This window comes from Meriones unguiculatus, chromosome 2 (genome assembly GCF_030254825.1).
Source record: "Meriones unguiculatus strain TT.TT164.6M chromosome 2, Bangor_MerUng_6.1, whole genome shotgun sequence".
In the NCBI taxonomy this organism is placed as follows: domain Eukaryota; kingdom Metazoa; phylum Chordata; class Mammalia; order Rodentia; family Muridae; genus Meriones; species Meriones unguiculatus.
Window position 1 is genome coordinate 12,775,322 of NC_083350.1, and position 24,211 is coordinate 12,799,532.

Sequence of the window (24,211 nt, forward strand, 5' to 3'; positions counted from 1 at the left end):
CTTCTGAAAGGAAAGAAAAGTGGATCAGACCTATTCCCCTGATTGAGGCCCAGTATGTTTTTATATTGGATGAGCTGCTCTGTACTTTCCCAGATTAGAGTGTGGGAGGAAGTCCTGACGGTGAGAATGGTATGTGGAGTATCCTTGAGTGGATACTCAAGATTTTGGTCAATGGAGAAGAAATATTGTCAATGGGGATTGTATGCTGTGGAAAACAGGGAAATTCTAAGCTAATAGCCTGTGTGCACACCAGAAATTTGGATGCCTGGAAAGTTCAAGCCTGAGCTATTACAAGATTTCCTGAATTGTAGAACAACAACAAAATCTCCCTTGCACTTAGCAGCAAGAAATCAGTGACTTCCATTAACCAGAACTGAGTTAAATAAAGTCAGCTCCTACCACATGGATGAAAGTCTGATCTTCCATAAAAGACAATTGTCACCCTCTCTCTGGTGGTTGAGATTCACAGACACCACAAATCACCTTTCAATCAAGTTTACTTATGGGAATACATCATATTCATCAATATGTTGCCATGGAATAAAGGGTAAAATCAGTGACCACTGGCATCAGTCTAATATGTTTTTCCAGCTTTACTAAAGTATAAGCTACTGCAGTCCGATTTCAAAACAAGTTTCTTGAAGGCAGACTTTGCCCAAGTCTCTTTGTCTCTTTGGTTCAAAAGAGGTATGAAATAAATCTTTCCTAAATGAATGGTGTTAGGCTTCAGCAATGGCTGAAGGAAGACCCAGACCCGGAGTAATACGTAAAAGCGAAGAGCGTTTATTCTGCAGAGAATTCCAGAATGCTAGGATCACCACCTTCAAAATGGCAGCAACCCTAAGGGGAGGTCGAAGGTTTAAAGCCAGAAAGGGGAATTCCTGCCATGGATACATGACCTTGATTGGGATTGGTGACCCTGATTGACTGGTGCCCATAGAAGCTACCTGACTCTGACTGGGATTGGCTGGTATCTATGGAGGCTACATCACTCTAATCAGGACTGGTAGGTGCCTATGGAGGCTACATGAGCTCAATTATGATTGGCCAGTGCCTGTGGAGGCTCTGAGACTCTGGACAGCTTAACTGGTAGTTAAGCAATCCTATCTTCCCCAGGCCAGGTGTCTTGGCTGTTTCTGATTGGTTGCTCCTTTTCTGTTTTTTGTTTTTTTTTCTCCTGTAACTCTTAGGCTTGTTCTGTCTAGCAAGAAAATGAAGCCTGTCATGGAGTTGGTCAGGTTTATTTAGCCAGGCTCTCTCAATGGATAAATGGATGCTTTATTTTCACTTAAAAGGGGAGAATCCATAGGGCATGGGTTCCATCTGGAACTCAAGACAGATGTAAGGAGGGAGGAAGGGAAAGGAAAAGGAAAAAAAGGTCATTTAGCAGTATATGGTTTACTCAAACATGAAGTTTGAAAATAACAAGGAATATACTAACTTCAATGTCTAACATCCACTGAAAATTAGGTACTGGGCAATCCCAAGCATTAGAGCCAGATACTTTTAGGTTGGGGGGGGGCACATCAGAGTTGCTCTTCCTCCCATAGGCTCTTGCAGACCTATTTCTATTATGAGATCATACACTATAGCCAGGGCTGATTCATTTGGAGGAAGAGCCCATCGTCAGCCAGGAGGGAAACATTTTAGTCCTCCAAGTTTGGGCTGAGAGCTACCCAGCTAAAATGAGTCACACTAATGGCAGGGCACTTTTGAGTGAAAGGAACAGCTGTTGAAGCTTCTCTGGTCACAGCCCTTTTTGAATTGTGTTGTATTTTCTGGCATAATGATCCAAATAACCACCCAGACATTCCTTCTGGTAAACAGACTTTTTTTTAAGTTTGAGGACAATTTTATTATCAGTTTAATGAAAAACGCCAGGTCAGGCAAGCAGCCCAGAAGAGGAAGACAGAGAAGAGAAAGAGAAAAAAAAGCCACACAGTTTGAGTTAAACTGACACGGAGGCCAGCAACGTGGTGGACAAACACACGTGGCAGTGAGGAGAGTTTTAAAGAAATAGAGAAGTCCAGAGTATTAGGAAAGCATCTATAATAAGGCAGAAGGTTGAGCACAGAGGCACCAGTCTTGAATGCCAGCACTGGGGAGGCAGAGATAGCAGAAGCAGCATAGGCAGGTGGATCACTGGGAGTTCATGCCAGGCTAGTCTACATAGTGAGTTTCAGGCCAGCCAGCCAAAGCTACATAGTGAGACCTTGTCTCAAAAAACAAAACAAGACAGAGAAGGGGAAGGGAAGGGAAAGTAGTGCTTTTCTGAGTCAGGACTTGGAAAAGTGGACAAACAAAACAAGACAGAAAAAATAATGTATATGCTTTTTGGTTTGTTTGTTTTTTCAAGGCAGGGTTTCTCTGTGTAGTCCTGGTTGTTCTGAAACTCTGTAGACCAGGCTGGCTTCAAACTCACAGAGATCCACCTGTCTGTGCCTCCTAAGTGCTGGGAATAAAGGCGTGTGCCACACCACTCTCAGTGTCTGTTTTTGTTTTTTTACTATTTAGTACAGACTGGCCTTGGATTCAAGATTCAGCCTTTCTCTGGTGGTGCTAGGATTATAAATAAAAACCATCATGTGTGGCTAGTCCAGCCCCTTTTTTTCAGTCATGGGAATTGAAGCCAGCATAGTACATGCTGTGCCTGATAGCAATTTTATTCCAAACTACATCCCCAGGCTAGCCTTCGCTTTAAAAGCTAATATAGCAAGGTTTGTTTTGCTGATGAATTATTCTAAAAAAATTAAATAAGAATAAAAATTTCAGAGACAACTGTTTAACTGGAATTTGCTATGTAGACTAGGCTGGCCCTGAGCTCACAGAACTGCCTGCTTTTGTTTCTTGAGTGCCAGAGTTAAATGTGCACAGCACCATGGCCATGGCCATCCTAAATCAATTTTTGTTTTGTTGCTGCTGTTTTTTGAGACAGTCTCACCGGCCTGGTTTGTGAACTAGGATGGTCTCAATGGCCTCAAAGCAACAGAGATCCACCAGCCTCTGTTTTGCATGTGGTGGGATTAAAAGCATGCACCAGCACACTCAGCTTAAAACCAATCTTTAACGAAACTGTACTCTTACCTGGTTCCATCTAATCCTTGAAAGCTGCACATTTTACCTAAGAAAACAGGGCTTGAACTGCTCCTGTATGCTTCCTACAATAGAGCAATGACAGGAGTCCAACCCTGACCCTGTATCACTTTAGACAAGAGCTCTGAAGCCCTACCTCTATCTGTTCTGTGGTTTAGGATAAATAAGAATATGGCACATCTTATTTATGTAATGTGTGAGGTATGGTGACTCACACCTGCAAGCCTAGCTCTTAAGAGGTGGAGGTAGGATTGGGAGTTCAAGGTTGTCTTGAAGAATCTGAGCACAACAGACTCCATTTTGGTACTAGCCTTTAACTTGTAATTGACCTAGCTCTCACCCCCAGAACCTGAAAAAAAACCTGTTTGTATTTGCAGGAAACCATGACATTCTAGAAGACACAATGTGCCCACCCTGACATCAGTCAATCAGGAAACAGATCAAAATGACTGTTGTCCTTGTGGTTGCTAAAACAATTGTTTTCCTTATGGTTGCCAAAATAGTTACTCCAACTTGCCTTTAGCCAATCAGTATGTAACAAGCCTGCTCTTGCTAAATCTCACCCAGTCACATAACTGCCAAGACTGGAAGTTCCTTCCCCTTGCTAAAAGCCCTGTAAAAATCAGCTTCTTTCTAGGCTAGAGGCTCCTGGCCTCTGACTGCTGTGCCAGTTCATGCTGGGAGTCTAAACTTAAGCCCAAAATAAAGGCTCTTTGCTTTTGCAGACAATTTCTGACTCCTGGTGTGGTCAGTGGTCTTTTGGGGTCTCCCGAACTGCATACCACAGTCTTTTGCTAGATCTCAAATTAGAGGTCGGTTTGGCTATGTAAGAATGTTTTTTAAAAAAAGGAAGGAAGGAAACTAAGAAGGAAGGGGAAAAAAGGAGGAAAGGGTAAGTTAGAGAAGGAAGAGAACACAGTAGTGTTAAAAGCAGCAAGTGGATTTCACCTCATGGATTGGATCCATTTAAGAGCTACACTTGCACATCCACAGCTATTGGCAAAGAGAGGTGTATCAATACAGCAAGTCCAAAGGCAGTCTTTCTTCCCAACGACACACAGTTGGCAGTTTCCAAAGTTCTTTTTAGCATCGTCAAGGCCAGTTTTTACTAATTTCTGTTTAGAGATGGTTTGTAGTTGACTGCCACAAGGTTTTCAGTTAGACAGGTATAGTTCCTGTCCAGCATGAAAACACCACCTCCTTGCTTTCCCTGGGAGGCTCTGAAGAAGGTATCGTGACATAATCAAACATGGCCTCCACAAAATCCCAAGTGGATATAGAGTGGCTAGACTGTGGATGATTTTTTTAAGGGATTTACTTATTTTTATTTTATGTATATGTTTTGTTTGGATGTATGTGATATGAATTATACTACCCACTGAGAAAGAAGAGATTGTCAGATCCCCTAAAAACTGGAGTTACAGACAATGTGAGCCATCCACATGAATAGGTATGGATGTGGTTCACATGCATAAAATAAAATCCTTTTTAAAATACCCTTTTTATAACCAAAAGAAGTACAATAGCATTTTTTCTTTTCTTTCTTTCTTTCTGTCTGTCTGTCTTTTTTCTTTCCTTTCTTTCTCTCTCTCTCTTTCTTTCATATATTTAATTTTGAGACAGGTCTCACTACATGGCTCTGGCTGTCCTGGGGCTCACTATGTAGACCACGTGGCCTCAAAATCCACCTGTCTTGGCCTACAGAGTTCTGGAATTAAAGGCATGTGCTACCATACCTAGCCTAATAGCTGTCCTTTTGAAGTGATGATGGGCTGCAGTTTTTCAGTACTGTAAATTAATATGACTCATGAAACAAATGGCAGGTTTGTGTTCTGTCCCATGTATATCAAATGACACAATGGGGAAAAGCCAGTAAAGCCAAGCATGGTGTTGTAGCATTTGGGAGGTCGAGACAGGAGGATTGCTCCAAGTTCTAGGCTAACCTAATCTAACAACAAAATAAAACAAAACCAAGGAGGGAATAGAGAAAGAAATGTCAATGCTTATAGAACACATACATTTGTTGTTTTTGTTTATTTTTATTTGAGAGAGCATTTTATAATAATTAAATTTTTTTTGGTGCTGATGTCAAAGGCATAGCAAATTTCAACTCTACCATTGAGCCCATCCCAAGGCCCAAATAACCTTAAAAAAAATTGCAAATAGGATTATTCAGATCATTCTGTTTTACTTCATCCTTAGATGACAGTATGTTTACAATCTGAAAAGACCATTTTACTGATGTAATGTTTCAACTAATCTTTTTTTAAAACTTTTTATTCATTGTGAGTTTCACATCACAGTATGTTTACAATCTGAAAAGACCATTTTACTGATGTAATGTTTCAACTAATCTTTTTTTAAAACTTTTTATTCATTGTGAGTTTCACATCATGCACCCCAGTCCTGCTCATCTCCCTATCCTCCATATCCAGATGCCCTTTGCCTTTACAACCCCTCCCAAAAAACACAAGCAAGCAAGCAAACAACAAAACCAAAGCATAAAAAACATTTCGTCATGGAAGCTGTTGTAGACAGTGTGTCCCACAGCACATCGCTCTGTCCACACATCTTTACTTGCAAATGTTGCGATGAGTCCTTGCTCTAGTTTGAGATCTCTTGATATTGTGACACCATCAATATTGGATCCTCATGAAAACCGTTCCCTGTTACCCTGCTGTTGCCCGGTGTCATGCAAGTTCCGGGCCAGCAGTGCGGCACGATGGGACCCTGTCTCAGAAAACTGGAAGCAAGAAAGAAGTGGGGCTGGAAAGAGGACTACTCGGCGAAGAGCACTTCTTGCTGTCAGGACCCAGCACTCACATGGTGGCTCACAACTGCTTGTGGCTCCATCTCCGGGGTATCCGATGCCCTCTTCTGGCCTGCGTGGGCACACCATCCCCCAACAAAATAAAACATCTTTTTAAAAATGTTCTACTACAATACCTTCTTTAAATAAAAAGAAGAGAGGAAAGGGAAAGGAGAAGAAAAAATAAAGAGGTAAGACACTGAAGTCATAAATGAATTAATATATTAAGAAAACCGAGGAAATCCTAGAACACACGTGTGTCCACTCCTGGCGTAAACTGGGCCGATGCAAAGGCAGTCGGAGAAGGGAAAGCTTGGTGCGAGGCCTGTCTTCCTGAAAGGCCCTGGCAGCCATAGTGTTGGTAACTTCCCGGTCTGGGACACGATTTCAAAGAAAAAGTGGGAGAGCTCCAAACCTTTGCCCTATCACGAGGGGCATCAAAGCATAGCCATTGGGCCACAACCACCTCAACAACCGCCCAGACCAAGGGCAAATACGAATTAGGAGAACCCGAATAACCGCAAAGCCCGCCTCCAAGGGCTCTACCAATCATACCCTCTCAGCCTCTTGATTGACGGGGATCGCGAAGACGCTCTGGATCCAACGTTTAGTGTAAACTTGATTGACTCGAAAAAGAATACTTCTGTGGCCGGTGATTGGCTGGGACGTGTGGGCCCTGGCCAATCCCGAAAGGGGCGGGCTGGTTGAGCGTCCCGTGTCCAGCCGCTGTTTCTAGGTCTGAGTCCGCTGGTGGCGGGCTAGCTCTTCGCTTCTCGTGGGTCTTGGCTCAGTGTCTAATGGAGCTCTCTTACCAGACTCTCAAACTCACGCACCAGGCGCGGGAGGCGGTAAGGACAGTTATCCCAAACAAGCAAAGCCCAGGATTGTACCAGGAACTCTTGTTGCAACAGGCTGAGTCGCGAGTCTCAGTTGCTATGGCAACAGAGGCGGCTGCCCAAGTGGTTCAGGCGCCAGGCCCTCCCTTGGGGGCCAATCGTGGAGGGGTTGGGGATGACATTGAACTTTTCCAAACAGACCAGCAGGTCGGTTTGTGACTTAAGGAAATTGGGTTTTAAGGGTCAGATTAGGCTGCTTCTTGATGTGAGTTTGAAGTGTGCAAAATGAAATTGTTGATCTGGGCATTAAAGCCAGCACCTGGGGGTGCAGAAAAAGGCTGGTCTCTCTGAGTTCAAAACCAGCCTGGTCTGCATAGCAAGTGCCAGGCTAGCCAGGGAGGATACATGTGAAATCCTGTCTCAAAACGAAGAAAAATAGTAAAACAAAAACTGAAAAGAAACAAAAAAGAAAGGAAGGAAAGAAAAAAAGGAAGGAGGAAGGAAGGAAAGGAAGGGAGGGAGGGAGGGAGGGAGGGAGGAAGGAAGGAAGGAAGGAAGGAAGGAAGGAAGGAAGGAAGGAAGGAAGGAAGGAAAAGAAAGAAAGGCTTTGACTTGAAGGTAGAATTGTAGATTTGGGTCCTCAGCTGTCATTACCAAGGATAGAGTTCATAGGGATTAGATGAGCCCTCCCCCTTCAGGATCTCCATTTGAAATAAGAGAACTGACTATGATCCTTTCACTCAAGGGTTCCATGAATTTACAATACGTCCCGTGGTATCCTGCGGTCTGGGTTGCCTGCTACTGCCAGCAATATTTCCACAACAGTGAACATGAATTGAAAGCTTACCGTATTGCAGGCACCCGGCATGAAAACAATACTGTGGGTACTCGGGGGTGCCGGGTGCTGAGAAAGATGAATAAAATGAAAGCTAAAGACGGACATCTGGCATCTACTCAGGGATTCCGGATGGGATCTTTTTATTGATAATTTACTTTAAAGCTCCACAGGTGATGACTAGATGGTATAGCGAAGGTTATGAATCACTGGCCCTGGTGTCTTTTACCTTTTGAAGAACGTGTTTTGTGTATATGAGTGCCTTACCTGCATGTATGCCTGTGCCCATGAGGCTAGAAGAAGGCATTGGAGCCCCACGGTCTGAAATTACTGACAGTTGTGAGCTGATGTGTGGGTGCTGGAAATTGAACTCTGATCCTGCGGAAGAGCAGCCAGTGTTTTTAACCAGGAGCCATCGCTCTGTAAGTTCTGCTATTGCTACTTCCTCACGCAGGCCTTGGTTTAGGCCCACTCCACTCGGAGCCAGAGCTACCTGCACCAGAGTCAGAAGTGCTGCTGAAAGGGTTAGACTAACTTTGTAACCTGTATGTCGTCTAAAGCCTATAGTTTTGAGTTTTAGGTTCAGGTTAAGATAAAGTCTCTTAGTACCCTTCCAGAGAATGAAAAAATGTGACCCTATCTGTGAGGACAGATAGAAAAAAAAAAAAAGGCAAGCAAGCAATAACCTTCACTCAGCAAAAAGAAGGACCAGACCCTTGTCTTTGAGATAGTGTTTCTTAGCAACAAATCCAGACTTCTTCTGAGTAGCTTTTGACCTCCAGCCAAGAGCCCACAGCCCTAAGCTTCAAGGATGAAGCTAACCACCCCCACCTTTAATTGCAGCTGCATCCATACTTGGCAGGACTGGCCAAGCTTGAGCACCTAAGACTAACCAATTATCTTATTTTATAACTTCCTCATCCAATCCTAAATTGCCAAAACTGCAACTTCAAATTTCCCGCAATTTTTCTTTTAAAAACCTAAAGGCTTTTGTCTCCCGGTGCCACTCTTTGCTGACCAGCAGGGGTGACCCCATTGCGCAATGGTTAATAAACCTCTTGCTTTTGCAATGAGTCTTGGTCTGGGGGAGTTTCTGGGAAGGGCGCGATCTTGAACTCCTGAACTGTGAGACCCTCAGGTCTTACATTTTTGGTGCGTTTGGCCAGGACCTTGTGGTAGAACAGATTCTTGGGCTCCAGCAGGACCTGCTGAAACAAAGTGGGCCGGGCTTGTGAAAGGGCATTGCAAACACACGCCAGGGGTTTAAAGCCGGTCCTAAATGGTCTCACACCTGCATGATTTCTATTGTATCCATATGTGGGAAAGCTCCAAACTGCTTCTAACTCACCCTGCTCAGCTGTATGGAGAAGACAATGGTTGCTGGTTACTTGCCATAGCAAGTGGGATAACTTTAGTATCTTTGTCTTAACATTGAGTACCTAACTTTCAACCTTCCTTGTCAACACCTATACCTTTTTCATCTTCTTGACTCTGAGACCATGTATCAGTATACACCCATTTATTCAAATCAGAATTCCCACTCATCCACGGTTCCTTACAGAAGAAAAGCATCAACAAACATTCTTCACTCTACTTCTGTGACTTATCTTTGGTAGTGTGTGTTACTGTCCCATCCTGATGCCCAGCGAGCCCTCACCTGCCCTGTCCAGTAGCCCTTTAGCTACTCTCTATTGCGTTTGCCTGTCTCCAGTCTTCATTGAATGTTACTCTTTTTTGGCCGGGATCCTTTTAATAGCTTTCCATTATACTTGGAAAAAGAAACCCAAACTTTGACAGGACCTATGAAACACTACGGTGAGACGGAAAACTGCCTGTGCCAGGGCTCTTCCTCACCACTCTGCATTGTCTCCCTCAGCCACAGATACATTCTTTCTGATCAAACATATCTCCAAGCTCTGTAGAGTCTGTACATTAAAATCCACTATCCAACTGTAATTTATTATTTGTTATCTGTATGTAGCATATTCGAAAAAACGAATTCTCTGAAGCTTAAAGACAAAGATGTCTTTTTTGTTTGTTTGCTTTGTTTTAGGCCCTAGATGGCGCTAAAGCAATGTTTAGCTATGCTCGGGTTTGCATGCAATGGCGCTGTGGTGATTAGAGGTTCTGAGGAGGGACAGGTGAATTTGTTATAAAGAGAACTAGCTATCCACAGGAATTGTGATCACCTAATTTGTATACTGTGTTAGGATTTCCAAAATGTTTCCAAGTGTCTCCTGTGGCCCAGTGTGGTCTCAGATTTGTCAGAGGATATTTAGATCAAGGGAATTCATGCTCTCAGTTCTGAAAAAAAAAAAAAAAAAAAGGTAACATAAACATATTTTAAGATAATTTTCTCTTCTCTCCTCCTTATCTTCACTCCTTTATCTCTCCGCCTTTAGGAGGAATTTATAATGGGTAAAGTAGTCTTGAGATGACTTTAGGTATAGGTTATGTACAAATAGTTACATTTTACACAAGATATTTGAGATTCTGTCATCTGACACCCATGCACCCCAGGACACCTAAGGATGCCTCATTCTCCACCCTGAAGTGCGTATGTCTGTGTGTGCATACATACTTGCACATATATAGTGTCTCTTACAGGTTTTGTCTTTCTGGAAGAACCCTGATAAATACAGATTTGTATCAAGAGTCTATGAACTACTGATGCTATTGGTGACTTTCGGTGGTAGATTTTCTCTTCCAGTATTTTAAATTTAGTGTTTAATTACATGCAGACTATATCTACGGGCTGGGAATGTAGCTCACCTGGTAGAGGGTCTTCATAGCATGCAGGAAACCCTGAGTTCCATCCCCAGCACAGCATAACTGGGCATGACGGTCAGGTCAGTGTTTGTAATCTTAGGAGGCAGGCGTCAGAGGATAGGGTTTCATTCAGGGTCATCTTTAGCTGCCTGGTGAGTTTGCCAGCCTGAGATACCTGAACGGGACCTTGTCTCAAAAAAGCAAAAGAAAAGATTGTACCCAATGTGTATACCGCTGCCATTTTTTTTTTTTTTTCTCAACTTGAATAGAAGAACTTCTAAAATGCTTGGAGACCAGGCAAGTTGTAAAGAGCAATGGCTTTGGTGTTTTAAATGTGTACACACAATCAGAAACTAATGATGACTGGCTTAATGTCCAGGAATGGTTTTTTGGAAAGCCTGATCCACACACTCACAGATACACTGCAGATAACTGGGACACAGAGCCAGTCTTCCTTTCTTTCAACCAGTCTCAGCTGGTTGGAGAGGATCTTCTCCATTGGTAAGAACTATGTACTTTTTTCTCATGTACTTTTAAAAGAGGTTTCAGCTTTGCCTAGGGTGAGCTTTTTGTATTAAAAAATTATTTAGTATATGTTTACCTAATTGATGAAGCAGTTGACTAACTTTTAAAATGAGTGTTAAATGCCTTAGCTTTTATTAATTGTCTGGATCCCTACAAAAAACCCAAGTAATTGAAAATGTAATTACCTCAGTGTTTTCTTTCAAACAACTGAGGCTTATTAAACTTCAAATGTTCAAAACATTTAAACATCTATTGAAATACCAATAGCTATAAACAATGTTCAGTTCTAAATACTAATTAAACAAGTTCTAAATCACCAGAAAGCTAGGCTGAATTTTAAGTAACTCATGTCTTACGCTCTGCTCTCTTCTTACACAGGGAAGATTAACTGCTTCTCCACTGACCACTGCTTCAGCCTGTGGGCAATGTTCAAATTGCTGTGGCTTTAAAAGCTGCACATTGTTGCAACCCCAGCACAATGGATGCAGAGGCAGGAGGACTGCTGAGAGTTCAAGGGTAGCTTAGGCTATATAAAAAGTTCTCGGCTAGCTTGGGCTAAATAGCTAGGCTGTGTCTGAAAACAAAACAAAAACCCAGAACATAAAAGGAAATGGTGTTGCTGAACCACATTCTTGGGCTTCAGCCTTTACCGAGACAGGGAGACTTCTCAGACAAGCTGGAACACTTTGCCAGCATCATGCCCTAACCATGGAGACATATTACCACCACCGGGAATGTTTGAATTAAAACATCCTTAATGGTTTTTATTTGCACAAATACTTATTTCAGGGGAGGGTTGATATAGGGTTTTTACACCAAACTCACTGTGTAGACTATGTTCTTTAACTTGCTATGATCCTCCTGCCTCTGCCTCCCACATGCTGGAATTATTGCCAGAACTACCATGCCTGGTTAAGTTTTCCTTTTAACTACCAAGAAATAGAAATCCCACCACCCAAATATATCTTTTTTTTTTAAGATTTTTTAAAAAAGATTTATTTATTTATTATTTATACATCATTCTGCCTGAACATGTGCCTGAGAACCAGAAGAGGGCACCAGATCTCACTATAGATGGTTGTGAGCCACTATGTGGTTGCTGGGAATTGAACTCAGGACCTTTGGAAGAGCAGCCAGTGTTCTTAACTTCTAAGCCATCTTTTCAGCCCCCTAGATTTTGCTTTTTAAGGTTGATTTTAGTTTTCATTGTGTGTATAAATATGTGTGAGTATGTGTGCATGTATGCGCACATGTGAGTGCAGGTGCTCATGGAGTCCTAAGATCCACTGGAGCGGATGTAAGGCAGTTGGGGGTGGTAGGAACTGAACTCTGCAAGAGCAATGCATGCTCTTAGCCATGGAGCCATATCTCCAGCCCGGATTTTATTTTTATCTATATGTATGTGTGCTGCCATGTGTGTGTACATGCCTGCAAAGGTCACAGGCATAGGAACCTCCAGAGCTGGGGTTATAGGTAATTCCTAGTTGCTCAACCAGGTTGCTAGGAGCTCAGGTCCTCTGGAAGAGCTGCAAGTGTTCATAACTTCTGAGCCCCATCTCCAGCCCCACCCATATATCTAAAAAGGACTTTTAAGAACTGGTTTGGATCTGGGCATAGCGGCACACACCTGTAATCTTAGCACCTGGGAGGCAGAGGCAGGCTAATCTCTGTGAATGCAAGGCCAGCCTGGTCTACATAGAAAGTTCCAGGTCAGCCAGGGCTACGAAGTGAGACCTTACCACTTTTGGCAGCTGGTCCCATAATACCTGTCTTGCTATAGGGACCTAAGTTTGATCCCTACTACCCATATAAAAAGGATGTGTGTGTGTCTGTGTGTGTGTGGTGATAGGTGCCTGTAAATCCCAGAGATGGGCAGGAGAGACAGGGGATTCCTGAAGCCTTGTTGGTTAGCTCTTCTAGCCAAATTGGCAGATGCCAGATTTAGTGAGAGACCTGTATTAAAACACAAAAACCCTAAGTGCATGGGGGCTGGAGAGATGGTGCATCAGTTAAGAGCATTGGCTACTCTTCCAGAGGACCTGGGGTTCAATTCCCAGCACCTACATGGCAGCTCACAACTAACTGTAACTCCGGTTCCAGGGGATCTGACACCCTCACACAGACATACACACAGCCAAAATACCAATGCAAATAAAATAATAAAAATAAGCAAATAAAAAAAAACTAAGTGCAGAAAAAATTGAGGAAGATATCTGATGTAGTTCTCTAGCGTGCATGTAAGTGTACACACACAGGTACAGCAAAGAAAACTGAACTAAATATGCAACACTGTATCACTGAGTTGAGACAGTGTGGTGGTGAGGGATTTTCTGCTTGGGAGCAGTGTCTGGATTCTGGCACAGGAAGGAGAACCTAAGAGCATGGCAGGTCTGCTGAGGCAGATTGGAGTTTGGAGCACTTATTGTTGGAATTTGGGGACTGAAGAGTCATAGAGAAGAGAGATCTATGCTGAGAACAATCCCATAGTTTTTAAGTTTGGGTTGAATACTAAGGCACCCACGGGCAGACTAACCTTGCCAGGGAACTGTAAACACCCACTGGTGCTCTCAGCCTTGGGAGATGCTGGGTTCTGGCCAAACCTGTGTGAAGGAATCTTAGGAACAGAGATCTCAGAACAACTCCAGAGAGACAAGCAAAACTAGCCCCCAAAGCAAAGCCTCGTTCAAATACCCTCCCCAAGGAAGCTCCCAGCAAGCCTTGGTAGGATCAGACTGCCCTGGAAATAGCCACCCTGTCTGCCAAAATAAAAGTCTCAAAGAGTGCCATAAAACAGCCTCAGCTGTGCTGGTCGCCTGTAATCCCAGCACCTGCTAAACTGGGTCAGGAAAATTGCCAAGGCAAGGCCAACCTGGACTGCGTAGTAAGTTTTGGGTCAGTGTAGACCTTATGTCAAAAGACAGAAGCTCCACAGAAGGTGCGCGCGCGGGGGGGGGGGGGGGGGGGCTTGCCACTGAGCTTGACAGCCTGAGTTCTGTCCCCAGGACTTGCATGGTAGAGGGAGAAAGCCAACTTCCCTGGAATTCCCTCTGACTTCACCTCTACTCCCCCCAAATTTTTAATAGATTTTTAAAAGATAGAAAACAAAAGAAAAATGTCTTGATAGCTTCAATGTCTGGCATGTGATGAAAAGTTGTGTAGTGATAAGAAACCTGGCTCAGCAACTAAGAGCACTTGCTGCTCTGTTCCCAGCACCCACATGGTGGCTCCTAACTGTCAGTAACTCCTGCTCTGGAGGATCTGATGCCTTCTTCTGGCTTCCACAGGCACCAGTCACATACACGGTACACAGTCAAACGCACAGGAAAGATGTTCACATAAATACCCTGTCATAATACACTTAAGGATTAGAAGGAAAACATGACCACAGAAGGAGAAAGGCACAAGGTACAATAAGAATAAAATGGAAAGTAGGAGTGTATGTGTGTGTGTCTGTGTGTGTGTGTTTTGAGACAAGATTTCTCTGTGTATCCTTGGCTGTCCTGGGACTCATTCCGTAGACCAGGCTGGTCTTGAACTCAGAGATTTGCCTGTCACTGCCTCCCTCCTGAGGGCTGGGATTAAAGGAATGCATCATCACCACCTGGCTAATTGCAGCATTCACTGGGAAGAGGTATTCTGATCTGAGTTCAAGGCAAGCTTGGTTTACATAGTGAGACCCTCTCTTGAAAACAAAGAAACAAAGAGTAAAATGAAACTTTAAGAGTTGAAAAAACAGTACTGCTCATAAATGTCAAATTCACTGCATGGCGTAAGAAGTAGATTAGTGAGCTGAAGAACTCACAGCAGAATGATCTAAACTGAAGCACACAGAGAAAAGACCAAAGAAAAAGAATGAAGGACACATCCTGGATAAATGCAATTAATGTTCAAGGGTAAACTTGGGGAGGAGAAAAGTATATGGAGAAAGTATGGTCAAATGTGTTCCTGTAGATTGTAAAACCCCCAAAGCCTCCAAATTGAAGAAACACTTGCTGACTGACAAAGCAAGCTGCTATGCTATGAGCTGCTACTTAGAAGCCAGTGTGACAAGGAACTTAAGGCAGCTTAAGGCTGCTAACAGGCAACCAGGACAGGCCTGAAACCCATGAGGAATCTGCTATAACCATCCAGGCAGAAGGGATATCTTTAGGAAGGTTCTGACTTTCAGGAAAGTATTGATTGCCTGTGTGTATGTTTCTTAAAAGTTTTTGATCTGGTCTCCTACCCCATTTTATGTGTATGTGTGACTCTGAGTGGAAGCAGGTGCTCCTGGAGGCCAGAGAGGGTGGCAGATAATGTGGTTTGAATAAGGATGCTCAGATTTGAATGCTTGAGGAGTGGCATTAGGCGTTGTGGCCTTATTGGAGGAAGTGTGTCACTGAGAGGGTGGGCTTTGAGGTTTCAAATGCTCAAGCCAAGCCCCATGGTGCACTCTGACCATGGATCCAGGTGCAGAACTCTCCGCTCCTTCTCCAGCACCATGTCTGCCTGCACACTGCCTTGCTTCCCACCATGATGACAGTGTGATTTCCTTTATAAGAGTTTCTGGGGTCATGGTGTCTTTTCACAGCCATAAAACCCTTGCCAAGACAGATGCTGTGTCACTGGGGATGCAGGCAGGTGTCCTGACATGGGTGCTGCGATCTGAAACCAGGTCCTCTGCAAGAACAAGTGCTCTTGACTCCTAGCCATCTCTCTAGCCCTCTCTGTCCTCTTCAACTAGATGCATTTTGTTGTATACAAATGTTAGGTTTAATATAGTAGATTTTTTAAACAAATGTTTATTTTTATGTGTAAGTGAGTGAGTGAGAATGTATGTGAGTGTGTGTATGTGAGTGTATGGGTGTATACCATGTGTATGCACCAGGCAGTTGTGGACTGCTGTGGGTGCTGGGAACTGAACTCAGGTTGTCTGGAAGAGCAGCAGGTATTCTTACATTGAACCATTTCTGCAGCCTCGATACAGTTTAATTTTAATTTTATTTATTTATTTTTTTTTAAGACAGGGTTTCTCTGTATATCCCTGACTCTCCTGGACTCGCTTTGTAGACCAAACTGGCTTTGAACACACAGAGATTTGCCTGCCTCTGCCTCCCTAAACTCCGGGATTACAGGCGTGTACCACTGCACCCGGCTACGGTTTGATTTTTAGAAAGACACAAAAGTGCAAACAGACTCAGTACAGGAGCCACTTTTTAAATCCTGGTGCTCCTTGGCCGAGGTAGAAGGATCCCTGAGCGTTCAAAGCTAGCAGGACCAAACAATAGCTTGTTTGTAGAATGTGTAGCCACACATCTGCATGTCTGAAATATCTTCACTCAAGGGATAGAACAAGAGAATTATTGCAAGTTTGCAGGCAGCCTGGTCTACATAGCAAGTTCCAAGCCAGCTTGGATGACATAGTAAGAAATCTTGTTTCAAAAACAAACAGAAAAATGTATAATAAAAAGTCAATGCCACCTTTTCTACATTTGGCTCTTGCACAGTTTCTTTCTTTATGTTACAGGGAGACACACTGCAACACACACACACACACACACACACACACACACACACACACACACTCACACACTTTATTCACCCCAGAAAGGAAATCCACTGTAGACTAAAGTAATGAGGGTGCCAAAGCCCAATTTGATGAACCAACAAGTTTTTCTTGTGGTTACTACAGGAGTATGAGTGAGGGGTTCCAAGATCGGAGATGAGCCCAAACCAGTTGCATCTGTGCAAAGCCCACTCCAACACAGAACTCCTGAAAGCCAGGCACCCGGAGCTCTCCACACAGCTTGGAGGCAGTTCCCTGCACACCACAGAGAACACTCGATACTGGTTTTACGGTTCTGGCATACTTTGTTTAACACGAAGAGCTTCAGCTCCATTCATTTTCCTGCAAATGACAGGTCAGAGGAGCTCCTAGCAGCTGCACTGCTCACTCTCCTGCCCCAGCAGTTGTTTTGTGCAGCTGTCGCTCTGAAAAGGGACCCTAGTGAATCTGGCAAGTTTTGGCTTTTTCCAGATTGTGGAGTTTGTTGACCTCCTGAGTCTCATGAGCACAAACCCCCTCCTGGAGAGAACGCTCCAGTACGGAGGGAACAGCTATAGAATGCTGTAGAAGAAACAGCCATCAGTAACATCTTACTCCTTTACATGTCATAATGGTATATGTGTTTTTATATTTCCTTACACACAAGAGAATAATTTCTTCATTCTATGTCCCCTTATTTTATTACTTACTTTGAAAGTCTTTTTTTTTAAACATATATTAACTGTACAAGATAGTGGACTTTATTATGATATTTTCATCCATGAATACAATGGACTTTAAGTACATGTTCATCCTTATAACCCTCTGTCTCATTCCTTGTCTCCCTCCTGCCAGGTCCCTTGCTCTCCCTAACTTGTCTCTTACTTATTTATTGAGCCATGGTCTTGCTGGAGAGCTCTAACCAGCCTGGCACTTACTCTGTAGCTGAGGCTGTACTTGAACTTTCCATACTCCTCCCACTTTAGCATTTTGAGTGCTGGAATAACAGGAATGAACTTCCTTACTCTGCTTTAAAACAAAATCTAGATTCTTCACATTGGAAAGAACATGTAGCATTAGTCTTTCTAGTTTTGACATTTTGTTTATCACAATAATTTTGGTTTTGCCCATTTTTCTGTAAACAATGTAATTTTGTTCTCAATCTTTACTCATACATAACACATTAACATGCAGTAACATTTGTTCTCCTGGGTCTATGCCACCATGAGTTCTGACAAATGCATACATCCATACAGCAACCCTAACAGAAAGATGCAGACTGGATCTCTCATCTCAAACAAGTCCCTCAGGTCTTCCTTTATGCCTTAACAACATTGGCATCTGCTCTGTCCATTTCCCACTGTGGGTGACTGGACTGATTCCACAACCTGTCTGTGGTAAGCAGTGTCTCATGGACATGCAGGCATCTTCCTGTGTGCTGGCTCAGATTCTTACAGGTCTTCCCCCAGGACTGGTATAGCAGGATCATGGGATAGTTGGCTATCTAGTTGGTTTCTGTTTGTTTGCAAGACAAGGGCCCACTGTGCTCTTACCACAAGTGTTCCATCACCCTCCTTACTGCCCCCTCAATACTTCAGGAAAGTATTCTTGTTTTTCATTGTCCTTGTTGTTGTGAGACAGTGTCACTTGTAATCCATGTTGACTTCAAACTCAACTGTTGCTGAAAATGACTTTGATTGAACTCCCAGTTGAACTCCCAAGTGTTGGAAAAACAGGCAATGTCTTTCTGCCTTAGTTACTTTTCTATTGCTGTCGTCACGGCTCTTCTTGGCCAGATCTCTTGTCAACTTGACTACATCTGGAATTAACTAAAAACCCAAATGACTGGGCACATCTATGAGGGATTTCTTTTTCTTAATGAAATCCTTTGAAGGAGTAAGACCCACCTCGAATGTGGATCGTTGAGGTGGGAAGGGACACCTTTAATATGGATCTGCCTGTGTCTGTCTCCCGAGTGCTGGGGTTAAAGGCTGCACCACTCTCCCCAGCCTCTTAAGGGATCTTTTACAAACACAAAGTTTTCAGAAAGACTTCCTCAATCTGTCCCTTCAGAGTTGCTAATGTTTTGTACAGTGAAAACAATCTTGCCTACCTGGTGAGGTAGCTGTGGGGTTTGAATGAGGATAGCCCCCATAAGCTCATATATTTGAATACTTGGAACTGTTTAGGGAGGGATTAGGAGGTGTGGCCTTGTTGGAAAAGGTGTGTCACTGGAGGAGGGTTTTGAGGTTTCAGAAAGGCCATGGCAAGCCCAGTCTCTTTGTTTACCTCCAACTTTTGGATCTGGATGTTAAGCGCTTAGTTATTGCTCCAGCATGTCATACCTGCCTGTCAGCTGCCATATTCGCAGGCAGGATGGTCATAGACTTACCATCTGTGATGGTTTGAATAGAAATAGCCCCCATAGGCTCATATATTTGAATGCTTGGTCATTACTGAGTGGCACTACTTGACGGGAACTTAAAGGTGTGGCCTTGGAGTGGGTGTGGCCTTGCTGGAGGAAGTGTGTGACTGGAGATGGGCTTTGGGTTTTAAGTACTCAAGCCAGGCCCAGCTTCTCTCTCTTCATGCTGTCTGTGGATCCAGATGCAGAACTCTCAGCTGCTATCCAGCACCTAATCTGCCTGCATGCCACCATGCTTCTTGCCATGCTGACAATGGACTAAACCTCTGAACGGTAAGCCAGCCCCAGTTAAATGTTTTCCTTTGTAAGAGCTGCTGTGCTCATGGTGTCTCTTCACAGCAACAGGACACTAACTAAGACACCCTCTGAAACTGTCAGCAAGCCCCCAACTAAATGTTTTCTTTATAAGTTGCCTTGGTCACCAGAGCATGCCTTGACTCCTTTACAGGAGTCAGAGGCAGGCAGATTTCTCAGTTCTGGGCCAGCCTGATCTACACAGTGAGTTCCAGGACAGCCCTGGAATAGAATAAAAAAAAGTGACCAGGTGGGGCACATACCTTTAATTGAAGCATTCAATTAAATGGGATGGGAAGCTCATGAGTCTGATGTCAGCCTAGCTTACGTCTTCAAAACACTCCAAGCAACAAAGCTGGGATAGGAAACTGGGCAGAAGCACCTTGACATCTTTTATTTATTTCTAGGACAGAGCCCTTGGTGTCTTTAGGTCTCCTGACTTGCTGAGTCCTACATTCAGCTTTTGTGACTGCAACACTTAGAAGTTGCCATCACTACTCAGTGTCTTAGATTTTTATTTTTTATTTTTTTGAGACAGGGTCTCACCATGTAGCTCTGACTGCTCTTGAGAGACTTGCCAAACTCTGCCTCTTGAAGCTGAGATTAAAAAGGTACATCATGATGCCTGGCCAAGACTCTTTGGAGTGATAAATGCCCTTGGAAAAGGTGGCTTCAAGGGCCATGGTCATGTCTTTATTAATTTAGTCATTTATTAATTTTTCTGAGACAAGTTTTCTCTGTGTAACAGCCTGAAACTCACTCTGTAGACCAAGCTAGCCTCGAACTCACAGAAATCCATCTGCCTTCCTGAGCACTGGGACTAAAGGCATGTGGCACCATGCCCAGCCCATGGCCATGTGTTGTACAGCAGAAAATATATAGACACATACATAGGGTAAATGCCCTTGGAAAAGGTGGCTTCAAAGGCCGTGGTTACTTTTTGTGCAGTAGAAAATTCATGTACACACACAATACAGGTATACCTTAAGGATAAACTAGAGGAGAAACTGCTGTTTCAGAGACTGTGTGTGTCTGTGCCTTGAACCTATGTCCAGAGGCTGGCCTTGAACTCCAGAGAATTATCTTTAACTCCTAGTCTTCCGGGGCTTGCTGGGTCATGGAATTAAGTGGAAAGCAGCCAAGTGAGAACAAGACAATATTTTCCAGGGCTTACAAGAGAGTCCAACAACAATTGCCTTTAGCAAAGACTCAAAGGCAGGCAAAGAGAGCAAAAGCATTATGGAAAGGAGGAGGGTTTGGAGAACTCTCTCTCTCTCTCTCTCTTTGTCCCGGGAGACAACAACTACATGACCCACTAGCCTTCAATGCTCTGTGTAGTTCTCCTGAATCTGCATCTCAAGTGATGGGATTGTAGGTGTGTGCTACCAGGCCTGGCTTGTTTTCTTTACAGTGAACTATGCTTTCTAGTTTTTTCCTGTTTACTGTTGTCTTTTGTTTAAAAAAAATATTTAATTTTATTTTGTGTGAATTGGTGTTAGGATTTCAGATCCTCTGAAAATGGAGTTACAGGCAGTTGTGAGCTGCCCTGTGGGTGCTGGGACTTGAACCTGGGTCCTTTGGAAGAACAGACAGCACTCTTAACCACTAAACCATCTTTCTAGCTTCTCCTATTGTCTTGATATGCTCAAATTTATCAAAGAAATCTGCCATAAATACACAAAGGAACAAAATGATGCAGGAAAATGGGCGAAACCATCACAGTGCTTGATGGATGTCAGGCAACGCCGCATGCTTCTCATGGGCAGAGTCTAGATTTCTTTTTAAAAGAAGATATTGTTGGGCAGTTCAGAGTCCAATTGGGTTACATAGTAATGTGAAGAGGGACTGCCTCTGACATAATCTGATTGGCCTGCTCTTTGATCACCTCCCCCTGGGGGGGAGCAGCCTTACCAGGCCATAGTAGAGGACAATGCAGCCACTTTTGATGTGAACTGATAGACTAAGATCAGAAAGGAGCGGAGAACTTCCCCTATCAGTGGACTTGTGGAGTGGCATGCATGCAGAGGGAGGAGGGAGGGTGGGATTGGGAGGGGAGGAGGGAGGGGCTTATGGGGGGATGCAGAATGAATAAAGTGTAATTGATGAAAAATTAAAAAAAAAAAGAAGATATTGTCTTGACTAGTTTTATGTCAGCTTTATACAAGCTAGAGTCATTGGGGAGGAGGGAACATCATCTGAGAAGATGCCTCTATAAGGTCCAGCTGTAAGGCTGTAAGGCATTTTCTTAATTGATGGACGAGGAGGGCCCAGCCCATGGCGGGTGGTGCCATCCCTGGGCTCGTGGTCCTAGTTCTATAGGAAAGCAGGCTGAGCAAGCCATGGGAAGCAAGCCAGTAAGCAGCACCTCTCCATGGCCTCTGCATCAGCTCCTGCCTCTAGGTTACTAACCTGTTTGAGTTCCTGTCCTGACAGTGCTGTGGAAGTGTAGGCCAAATAAACCCTTTCCTCTCCAAATTTCTTTGATTATGGTGTTTCATCACAGCAATAGAAATCCTAACTAAGAAGTAAAATTAGGAGGGACTAGGAGCAGGACCATGGGAGGGAGAGAGGGGAACTAGTGACAGTAATTAGAAAGTGACTATGATCAAAGTACAATATATACACAAATATAGGGTCATTTGAAAATCCATTATTTAGTACAATTAATTAAAGTTAATAAAAATGAATTTTGAAAAAGCATTGAATACAAATATAGTTCATGAAGATGTAAAAAAAAATAAGATAAAGCCGGGTCTGGTGGCTCACACCTTTAATCCTAGCAGCTGGGAATGAGAGGCTGGTGGATCCCTGTGAGTTTGAGGACAGTCTGGTCTACATAGTGAATTCCAGGAGAGCCAGAGCTACATAAGAGATCCTTCTCAAGAGAAAAAATTAAGATAAAATTTACAGGCTTCGAATAAATATGCCAAAAACCTAAATATGCTAAATAAACATGCTAGTAAACCCCAGGACTGTAGGTAACTGTCTAAGAAGTCTTTCTTTAGTCTGAGATTTACAAAATTCTCATGTATAATGTTTTGGTAATTTCTTGGTTTATCCAGTGCAACCCAGAGATATTTATCATGTAACTGTCTACAAAGCAGATATTTAACAGTGAGTGTCTATGTAAGGTGGGGTGACAGTCAGAGCCCTTGGAGAACTGCAGGGGTCAGAGCCCAGCTGGGATCATGAGAAGGAATTATGTTTCTGTTGGAATTTCAGTGCAGGGAGGGCTCTCAGTTTAACTTTGGCCCAGTCTTCTGATCTTTAATGTACTTGGCCACTGGCAGGGCAGTTTTCTGGCCAGTAGATTTCCTGATGTTGACCATTGGCATGGTGAGAACCCTCTGGTGCTGACGGGGTGAGAACTGTGGGATTCAAACCGCTCTTGCAGCTGGCACTGCTGGTGAGGGTGGTTTCTGTGCAGGAAGGTTGGTGGGATTATGGCTTTGCCAGAGACTTCTGCCCCTCCTATTCAAGAATTCTGCCTCCCTGGAACATGATAGGGTGGTGTGCTTAGTGTTTACGCTTCCCAGCAGAACTGTGTTTCTCAGGATTTTCTCCCTTAAAGTCTTTGTAAGTGAATTTTCCGTACCTTGACCTGTGTTCCTGGTTATGCTTCTCCACCCCATAAGCTGAGCAGGTGTGCTTTCCTGCAGAGCTGGCTCAAGGACAGAACTGGGGATTGCTGTCACTTCTGAGATGAAATCTACCTGCTTTGTGAACACCAGGTCGCACTGCTACTTGCAAAGCCATCCCTTTGGGAAGATTGCCACAGCTGGAAGCATCAGACTGCCCCAGTGCTTTAGGACTCAGTCTGTGAGCAGCATGGCCAGCCTCTTCTTCCTTCTCTTCCTGGGGTGAAGGGTGGGTCATACAGGGTGTGGCTGCATTGTGACTTCAGGGGAAATCTTTTTCAGCTTGCCCCATCTGCTTTCACAGGTTGCAGCCTCCCTGGCTGAACACAGTAGGTAAATAAACTCAAGCCCATGCTTTTGTTTTTCTAGTGCTTTTTGAATCACTTTTAAACTTTTCTCCTTGAGTGGAGGCTGAAGTTTTCATTGTATTTTTCTTGAGTAGCTGATCACAGGTAAAGTATGCCCCAAAGACAAAGGCTCCTTCCTTCTCGGACCTTCCATGCCAACTGGCTATATGGGACTTTTTTCTTTCTGTGATTTGGGAATGCTTGAAATTTGTTCTCTGCCTCAGGCACCCGGTGTGCCACTGCTGTCTCTCCTCTGTTCAAGCAGTTTGGACCTGGTGTGTTGGGGTCAGATTGGGTCTCCTCCAAGTTTTCCAGACTCCTAGCCTGTTTGTTGTCTGAGGCCACTTGCCATTGGGCAAATATTTAGCCAGCTTGTGCTTCCTATACGTTCTTTTTCCGCCACCACTAGAGGGCAGCCGGCACCTTCCGCTGCCCCCAGAGGGCAGCCTTGGTTTTTTAGGTTTTGTAAAGGACTTCTGGGATTTCTGGTTCTTCAACGCAGGAGACTTGTCCAGGCTGACTTCCTGTTCTTGCTCTTCTCCCCAGGGGAGTCTTGCCTGTTTCAGAAGGCATTGGTATGGCCATTTCCAGGCTTTGGCAGGGAGAGGGGGGCCAGGATTCTCTAGGGATTGATTGCTGTTCACTGATATGGGATAAGGACAAGTAGGACAGGCAACCATGAGGAGGCCTGGCCCATGGTCATAAGAAGACTCCTGGTGTGGGGGAGAAGCTGGTGACTCTGCTCCCAGTGGCGAATCCTCTAGTCCCTGGCTCCAGCTTTCTGTCCTCTTTGACAGTGCTCTCAGTTATGGGGGCAGCTCGTAGGCACTGTCATGTTTTGAGAGCAGCACTGAAAGTATGGTTCCCCCGAGTTGACCCCCTGGGGTGCTTTCCACCTTGGCTCCTCTTGAAGTCCTGTGAGCCAGATACAGGGCTGGGTCCGGAAAGAGCCAGCTTTTTTCATTGGGCTGCCAAGTCCTTGGCAAAGGAGCCAAGCAGCTTGTGCACCGTCTTTCTGATGCAGGCACAAGAATAAGAATGCCCGTGGTGATGAACAAGTGAGAGTTTCTTCAGACATTACCACAGATTCTCAGGGTCAGTTCTGGCAGCCGGGCA

The 24,211-nt window shown here is 44.0% G+C and overlaps 1 protein-coding gene across 1 annotated transcript in view; it reads left to right on the forward strand.

Moving 5' to 3' along the window:
• The first annotated feature begins 6,644 nt into the window (after window positions 1-6,644).
• Window positions 6,645-24,211, forward strand: part of Katnal2 (katanin catalytic subunit A1 like 2) — a 74,921-nt gene continuing 57,354 nt past the window's right edge. Inside the window, exon 1 of the mRNA XM_060377023.1 lies at window positions 6,645-6,750. Coding sequence (XP_060233006.1) covers window positions 6,700-6,750 — 51 coding nt within the window. The 5' untranslated portion in view covers window positions 6,645-6,699. The remainder of the gene's footprint in view (window positions 6,751-24,211) is intronic.